The sequence below is a fragment of the Opisthorchis viverrini genome (assembly GCF_000715545.1).
Source record: "Opisthorchis viverrini unplaced genomic scaffold opera_v5_266, whole genome shotgun sequence".
Taxonomy (NCBI): domain Eukaryota; kingdom Metazoa; phylum Platyhelminthes; class Trematoda; order Opisthorchiida; family Opisthorchiidae; genus Opisthorchis; species Opisthorchis viverrini.
Genome location: NW_008751919.1, coordinates 401,587 through 410,313, shown reverse-complemented (window position 1 = coordinate 410,313; position 8,727 = coordinate 401,587). Strand labels below are relative to the sequence as shown.

General features: G+C 41.7%; 2 protein-coding genes across 2 annotated transcripts in view; both read right to left on the bottom strand.

Moving 5' to 3' along the window:
* The window catches only part of T265_09212 (hypothetical protein), a gene marked incomplete at both ends in the record, with an annotated part of 26,449 nt that extends 26,306 nt beyond the window's left edge, over nucleotides 1–143 (bottom strand). The window contains one exon of the mRNA XM_009175225.1: nucleotides 21–143. Coding sequence (XP_009173489.1) covers nucleotides 21–143 — 123 coding nt within the window. The remainder of the gene's footprint in view (nucleotides 1–20) is intronic.
* T265_14783 (hypothetical protein) overlaps nucleotides 1–8,727 on the bottom strand; it is a gene marked incomplete at both ends in the record, with an annotated part of 9,455 nt that overhangs the window by 378 nt on the left and 350 nt on the right. Inside the window, 2 exons of the mRNA XM_009175232.1 lie at nucleotides 241–455; nucleotides 1,722–1,846. Coding sequence (XP_009173496.1) covers nucleotides 241–455; nucleotides 1,722–1,846 — 340 coding nt within the window. The remainder of the gene's footprint in view (nucleotides 1–240; nucleotides 456–1,721; nucleotides 1,847–8,727) is intronic.

The following is an 8,727-nucleotide window of genomic DNA, read 5'->3' as shown; positions in this document are numbered from 1 at the left end:
TTGCAGATTCGTGCATTCACCTCACCTGTCACACTACAATCAGAACTAATACAACTTCCAAGATACGTAAAACGCTCCATAACTTCCAGTACCTCTCCCTGGATTGTAAGTGGCGTGTTTATTGACTGCAAGTCAGCGAGCATGTCCTTACACTTCGTAGGTGTAAAGGGCGTAGCAAAGGACGGGATGACTTTGGTCAGTTCACCCAAGAACACCTGAGCCTTCTCCTCCTCTTAGAACATGAGAACGATGTCGCCTGCATATTCCAGATCGACAAGGTTTTCTTCACAGGCTATTTGAACACCAGGGTTTTGGAGACTCTCCAGCATTAGACTCATTATTTCATTGATTACGAATTTGAAAAGGAATTGAAAGAATGGGCATTCCTGAAAGACACCGCTTTGTGTACGGAAGCTTTTGGAGAGCTCTCCGTACACTCTCACACGTCCGGAAGTCTGAGAATACAAAGAACGTATTATGTTTACAAACTTCCGGGGCATTCCTTGGTGGGCAAGCGTCTCAAGAAGAACAGAATCGAATGCGCCTCGGAAATCCAGGAATACTAGAATTGTGAGTCGGTTATACGTATAAAGTTGTTCTAGCACCTGACGCAGTGTGGAGATTTGATCAACGCAACCCTTACCAGGGCGAGACAGAAGTACACAAAGGCCTTAGTCAACGTAACAAAATGGCAACACTGTTGGATAATGGTGGAGGACTCATGTGTCGTTACTATCAATAGTGAATTATCGCGAATGCTCCCCTTTCAACATTGCTATCATATACTTCAGTAGACCACATCTGCGTCTTTTACTGAAGAAATAACAATGACAATATTGCGACACTCGTGCATTTTGATGTATACATGCTTGGATGTCGCAAAAGGGCGGGATGGTTTTTGTCGAGCAACCAACCAACACCCTAATATGGTTTACAAATAACAACCTCAATGTTCTGTTTGTTTTGGATGGCGCTTGTTCCTGACCTCCTTAGTTGATTAATTCCTGGTTAAATGGACGTGAACAATAAGTCAAATGCCATTCTATCAGTCCCGGTAGACAAACTGGATAGTCGCATTAAAAACGATGCGAATTTTACAGTAAAGTGACTTCTAAGAGTTGCTTTTCGCTTCAAAGAAAAACAGTAATTCGTGAAATAGACACACTCGCAGAGTAAATTGATTTTGTGGGTTTAAGCTTAGCTGAATTTTTCGCTTGTGATATTCTTCAACTAAATGTGCTGCACAAAGACAGATCCATTTTTCAGTTAGCGCAGTACCGACAGATCCTGCTTGGTTTAACTTGAGTCTCTCGTTAAAATCAAGTAATTGGGAAAATGAGTGTACTTCGCGAGTAGCACACAATTTGGATACAAAGACATGAGAAGTTTGAAAGGATTTTCAGAAAATGTGTTCACTTGATTAACCTCAAGAAGGGTGGGAGCGGTTGTGGACTTTTAAAGGATTTTCAGCAACCTTATTAGTAGCGTGTTTCACTGAGAAGGCTCAGTAATATTCCTGATTCTCCCTTCTCAACGGACAACCCATTAGCACATTTGGCTCTCGCCCTTTCTCGCTGAGTGTCATCAACGTTATTTATCCGATAACGGTTAAAAAGTAAACAGGCGTACTCATAAAAAAATCAATTTTAAATAAACACTACTGTACGAGTGGGCCTATATGCTTGGGGAAATTCCTTGGCACAAACAATAACCAAACTTACTTCTCCCGCTTTCTTCCAAGATTCTTCCTCTTCAGCGTCAACTTCTAACGGGGGAAGTGTAATTCTGAAATAAGGCTTCAGTTTCCTGTAGATGTAGATGTGTGGTCCTGCAGCTACGGCCAAATCTGAAAGAGCAAATTTGGAACAGGTTCAGATATATGCTGCTAGCAGTGGACACTGTGACTGACTGACTCATTGACTGAGTATTTAGTCAGCTGATTATTGATCAATAGGAATGTATTTTTACGACACTACAAAACCGAAAGGGAAACTGAAAGTATGTAAATACAGATCTGTTGCCCAAGTAGAGTCTTTGCAAAGTGGAGATCGCTTAGGACCGGGATTTATATAACAGAGAGAAAATATTTTCTGGTGATAAAATCCAGCTAGAAAGAAGCATGAGTGGCTGTGGATGGCATCTTCTTGATCAAAATGTAACCGTGAAGCAATGAAAAGTGGGATTTGTTACCTAGACTTAACACACTACTCATAAGGTTGCTGAAAACTTTGACAGCTGACGACCAGTCTCACTCTTCTTGTAGCTCAGCATGTAGGCACGAAGGAAAAAGTGATTTTTTGAACCAGGGGCTCTTCAAGTCTAGTCTTTTTGTAACAAAGTTTGCGGATAGTTTTACCATGGGTGCAATCTGTAGCAAACTGCTTGCTGACTCAGCTAGTTGTTATCTGAAAGGTTTTCATACACCTGCGCCTAAACAAAACTCATGCTTTTTTGGAAACTTTGGTAAACCTGGTTTTCGGTCGATCACTGCGGAGGAAAGCGCGCTCGCGTGTCCTTCATCTTGTTCTATGATATAACAGAAAGACCACAAAACGTTAGCTAGTGACAGGTTCAATGGATTGGATTAATGGGACCATTCGAAATGACACAACTCAACACTAGGTGATCTCGCGTAAGGCTAGAATAGCGGGCAACCTCCCGCTGTTACGTGCTCTTCACTTGGCCTAAAAGTGACATAGGATCAATCGAAAACCGTTTAANAACCGTTTAAAGTGAACAATGCAAACTCATATATTTTACTCCACGTCATTGGAGTTCGGCTGTAACAGTTTTACAGTTCATATGTCCTCACTTTATGAACAGAAGCTGAGCATTAGGTGGGGCATGCTAGTTTATTAATAAGAAAACATATCACTCCTGAACAAATGTTTACCTGCTTGGTCCTAGCATCAGATACCCAAGTGAATTCATCAGCGGATCTCGACCAACAAACGTTGAAAAGGGCGTGCTGACTTGTCTTGATATCATCACCGATGCTTCACTGCCGTACAACCATCACTCATTTTAAAGCCTTATTGTAGAGAAAAGAATAAAGGTGGACAGGGGAGGGATTTAGTGCTAGTTTAACACAATCATTCCGGGGTGCCTATACCTCCAGACATTCACTCAGGCAATCTGGATAGAAACTGGCAACAAGAACGCCACTGACATCGGTTGGTGGCCATAACTTGCAGTGTCACCAACCGGGCACAGTGAGGATCATGCGGTCTCCATCCTGGAAGGCGAGTAGCACCGACATCACCCAAGCGCTTCGTGATCTCCTTCGTACTCCTCTGCCAGGTCATGGGTTGGCCACCTCTCTGTTTACGCCACTCCGAATTGGGCATAAACAGCACTTTCTTGATATGTGTGTTTGCGTCCCGAAATGTAGTTATTCCGTGTCAGTGACATTTGATTTATACGTTCGAGAAAGAGTTCACCGGAACAAATTGGCTTCCACCGAAAATATTTTACTTACAAGTAGAAGATAATGAAAAAACTTCAGTCCAGCAACGACGTGATAGCAAAGTTTTATGGATAACCAGTGATGTGCGGACATCACAATGGTTATTCTCAGTGAGTTTGCTGTCGAAAACGCTGAACCAATGTTCTTCTCATTTGATACATGCATCGCATACAAGGCTATTAAAGTTACCCGTGCACATAGCTTTCAATTTTAAATGTTCAGGTATTTAGACAGGATGGGGACCGCGTGATCCTCACTGCGCCCGGTTGGAGACACTACAACATATGGCTGCCAACCGATGTCAGTGGCGTTCTTGTTNTTCTTGTTGTCAGTTTCTATCCAGATTGCCTGAGGGAATGTCTGGAGGTAGATGCACCTCGGAATGGTTGTAGTAAGCTAGCATTAACCTTAACTCTTTTCTTCACAATAAGGCTTTCAAATAAATCATGGCTGTACTGCAGTGAAGCATCGGTGTTGGACACCGATGTCATGCTGTTGATGATGATTTAGACAGTGAATCCTTCAAAATAAAAGCACAAGTTGGGGAACCGGAAAACTCGAAGCTGTCGAATGTGATGAAAGGACTAGGTGGCAGTTTTGAGTGGAAAATAAAGAATTTTGTGACAGAATAACGATTCAATCTAATCCAGTCTAATCCACCCGAATTTGCAAAACAGTTGTTGCAAACAACAGTTCACGAGCAGTGACCGACAAGGGGAACCGAAAGATGAACGCTAAGCATGGTACACTGGTTACGCTGAGTAGACTCGTGATGCGGTTTTAGACTCAATTTTTTGCCCAGTTCAACCAATTTCAAATCTAAGACAAGCTAATATCTCTAACTGACCGGTTTGTTTGATCGGTTTTCATATGTGAAACACAAGTGATACAGGTTTTGATAAACTCAAGGTTGACTTTTTCATTGATTCAAAGTTCATCCTATTGACCACTAAGCGCCTGGATGAAGTAGTACACCAAATATTGTGCAAAATACGTCAGATGTGATGCTGCTCTGTTCTAGCCAAGCAAGACAAAAGTGCTGTTTGTGAGTGAAATTGTACCAAGGCGCTTCTAAGCCAACAAGCATCGGATTTTTCACCCTATATATTGCTCCGTACTCTTACACTGTGAATAACTCAGTTAGGCAGCCTGAAGTTTATGCTGAAACCAGAAAAATCAATCCGAATTCGTTCAATCAAGAAGGCGGATTACCTTGTATGGTGCTGTCTCCAACCATCACGTTAAAAGTACATATCCCACAAGGTGGGTCAATGAGACGAATTTCTTGCTTTAACTCTGTTCCAGAGAAGAGTTTTAGCTTCACAGCTTCCTCAGAGTTTGACTGGTTTAGTGAAATTCCAAAATCAGTCAAACACAAGGCATTCACTCCTGTTCCAAGAGGATCTCCAAAGCACATGCATTGGCTGAATGTCGATGTACAAGCCCTCGGCTCTGAAGTAGCTAGGAGCCATTTTTCACTGAAACTGTTCAAGAAGTGGTTAAGACCTAAACGATACTTACTGCAGTTTCAACTTCTGAGATGTCATCATACAGGGTTACCTTGGAGATGGCTAAAAACCGAAAGAATTTGGAATGAATTTCAGTTACATCTTTAAGCACTACACGTGAAATAAATTTTGTTGCACGTCATATTTCACAATCCGGTATTTCTAGGTTGAACTTTTGAATTGCACCTTCCAAGTCACTGTGGGGAGCAACGATTTAGTTCAGGACTCAGAACCAGACTGAATGATGGATTTGGGTGCATCGTAGGATAAAATCCTTGAAGAGTTTTGACAAGACCAGTCAATGCTAGCAGCCTAAATTGCTAGAAATCCATAGCCCAGATTAAAAAAACAAGTAGGTTTGTAGTTACATAGAAAACTCGCTGCCATAAATGAATGCAAGTACATTTTTTATAACTGTTCTTATTATCTTGCGACACGATTCTCGATCTCTTGCTTATTACGAATGCATATGCCATATGGGAGATGCATGCAGTTTCACTGCTCACAGACAGCCCAATGCCTCCAATGACATCTTCACTTAGTAGCTTTGCAAACTGACTTAGTACCCTGGTCAGGTTGGTTTTCCCTGGGATTTGCCGAAGATTGGCCGTACTTCACAGTATCTTGCACTTGTGAACACTTTACCATTAGTCGGAAACACTTGTGCAGTGAATCGAATATCGGAAGTAATCGTAATTCAGAAATTGCGAAGAAGTCTTAATGCGGAAGGGAAGCCCTTTGAGAAGAAATCTCAAGTTACCTCCTGGTTAACAAAGACAGACATGCGAGACTAAACGCTTCTGGATATTTCAGTTTGACGATTAATTTATCCTCTTCAGTTTGTATGCCACGTTCACAGTTTCTGCCGCACACATTTAATCGACAGATTTTTTTTACAAAACTTGTCAAAATCATTGTCAGGTGTTTGAAGTTGGTCGTTCATTGTAGTGCCAATTCCAGCTATGTTTGATGTTTACTGAATAACCGGCCGATCCGGGGTTTTCCGAGGTCAATAACAACTGCATTCTACTTAGAAAGAGCCTCAATTTCCGGCACATTATCTAAGACGTCACAGGCAAGCAACGGATTTCAGTCCGAATTCTTCACTTCCTGAAATCTAACCCTCCTTTGTGCTAAAAGTACAAATGGATAAATGACGCCCTGATGACAGAAGTAGAATATTCCCGTAAAGTTGGAGCTAATGATCGTTAAGGTCAGGACTCTAGCTATTCGTTCTATGCCTCAGTAGAGTAGCTTCATGAGTGCCAACCCGGACGACTGTTTTCCAGGAATTCATATGCCTCTTGGAGTTGCATGGGTGCACTTTGTAATTAGCTAGTTTGATTGTGAAATCGGCCGCTGCCTAACCGGTTATTTTGCACCATTCATTTAGTACCTTCTCTAGAATGCTGAAGTGGGACTATATCATCAACAAATGTGCATTTGGCCCCTATTAGCTTTCAGCAGAAGTATTTTTAGAGCTCAGATAGATACTTCATCTGAAAGGCATGAGTAACTATACGCACCTTTTTATTACGGTCCACAACAATGTTACCTTCGCACTTAGGTCCGATTAGCTATCCCATGGTGGGCCATTCTTGAAGCAGCGGTGGGTATCCGTACGTAGTGGTATTTGCAATTAGAACCGCATTCAGAGCCCCAGCAGAGCACTGAATATATTTCGTTGAATGTTGACAAAACGTCTGCAAATCAATTACCAAGCTTGGCTGACAAATAGACAACCAGTTGACTTCTTTTCCTGCCCACTTAGCTACCTCCCAGACAAGTTAAATGGAGCGATTCTAGATGTGTTCACCATTCTCCATCCACCTTTGAACTTTTTCTTTTATCCAGGTCTGACCGTTGACTTCGTCATAAGTACCCTCCTGTTTTTCCTACACGTATGTCTCCTCGCCCAGGATAAATATTCACATAAAAGTACTCAAAAACCAACGGACAATAATTTATTATGTTGTCATGCGCATCTGTTTTACGTTCAGTCTGGTAATGTGTTGAAATATTGGTCAGTCTTTATCCTTTATCTTTTATCTTTACCTTTTACTATTATCCTTTATCCTTATCGTTCATTTTTTATCCAAATGGGGCTGACCTCCATACAACAGCGACAACAGTGAGTCAACTAAGTTTCAGTGCAAACCATATTTTCAAAAAAAAATTTGCACTCTGTTTCCACTGCGCATCTCCCTCTCTCGTTATCCCCATTTGAGCTTTTTGTGACCCTGGCCATTGATTCAACCGTCAAACGGTTATGGGGAAGTAAGATGTACAGAAGTATTACTAGTGCATAGGGCCAAAGGAGCACTGTCGGCAAAATCGTTGAATATGTGGACGGAGCAAATTTAAATTGCAACGCAAAAACAGGATTATTAGATCTGAGTAAAAGGTTCACCGGGTTAGAGCAAACTTGTCCAAGAGTGTCCGAGGCCAGGTAAGAAATTTGTTCTCATTTGCAAGTGAAGAAATGTTTGAGCGAGAGGAAATAGTTGACAGTAGGAAGTGGACGGTTGTGGGTATGACATTGGACTGAATGTGGCAATGCCATGTCATTGTTGTACTAACATACTTCGATTTATGGACAGCCCAATAAAAGATAATCAAATATCAGAAGCCGTCATCTGTGACAGTTACACAGAATCCACTCCTCACACTTAAAAGTACACTTTCGATCACGTGCAGCGCAAACTGTCCACAGTAACAGAGAAGAACTTGTAATCAGTGATTTATTAAGTAAAGAGTCCCCATATTTTCATAGATTCGTGAAAATTAGGGCAAAATTGGAGCGACAATAGCCTCCCAACTGCGTGTGTAGTTTCACTATATGATGTATACTCTTGATGGCACACATCGCTGCGGAGCGGGTTCTGGGAATGGTATGGATTTTAAGGAGTTTCTCAGTTGATATTCGGTCTACCATAATGACTCACTAGCAAGAAGTAAAGCTGCCGTAATTTCCTGCTTATATGTTAGTTGATATCAGGAATGTCAGCTCTCTCTTCTCCCCAATTCCTGCTAGGGGGTACTACTTGTAGTTCTCACAGTAGTTCTTAATCCTGAGCTATCGTCTAACGACGTTCAGCTCGTATACACCATAATCCGTTTTACTTACGCTGCTCATTATGCCTAAACTTGGTCCGCACTTCAAACAACATTGCGAGTCTTTGACATCCTGATGTAGCCATGTCCACATTAAGATGCCATGCGGATTCATTTCGTTAATCACCTGTACGGTAGATCCCGGATATGTTTAAATGATACTTTTGAAGTCTGCCTGTGAAAAGCTCTGACTGGAGCCATACCGGTCCCTCCTTTCTTTCGTACCAAAGTCGAACCCTCAAAATGAAAATTAGTATCACTGCTGTATTTGCTAGCATTCAATGAATTGCCGCTTCTTGCGGGCGGATCTGTTTCTGTTATATCAGTTTAAATCTAAAAACCCACATGTTTTACCCCACCTCGCACCGACCCAAGCGAAGCGAAGCAAATTCTCAAAACTCAAAAGCATTGTCTTCGAAGTATAGAACTGGTCTGACTGCATCCTATACGCTGTTCACCTTGAAGTGTAATTTAAACTTCCCGTATGCTTGCGTCAGTCAACTGGCGTATGTCCAACACATTCATATCCTAGTCATATTTTACATTTTTACACTCTGACAGTAAACATTCCATCTACATTCATCATCATCATTAACATCATCACCACCATCAAAGACGGCAACACCAATGTTGGGTGTT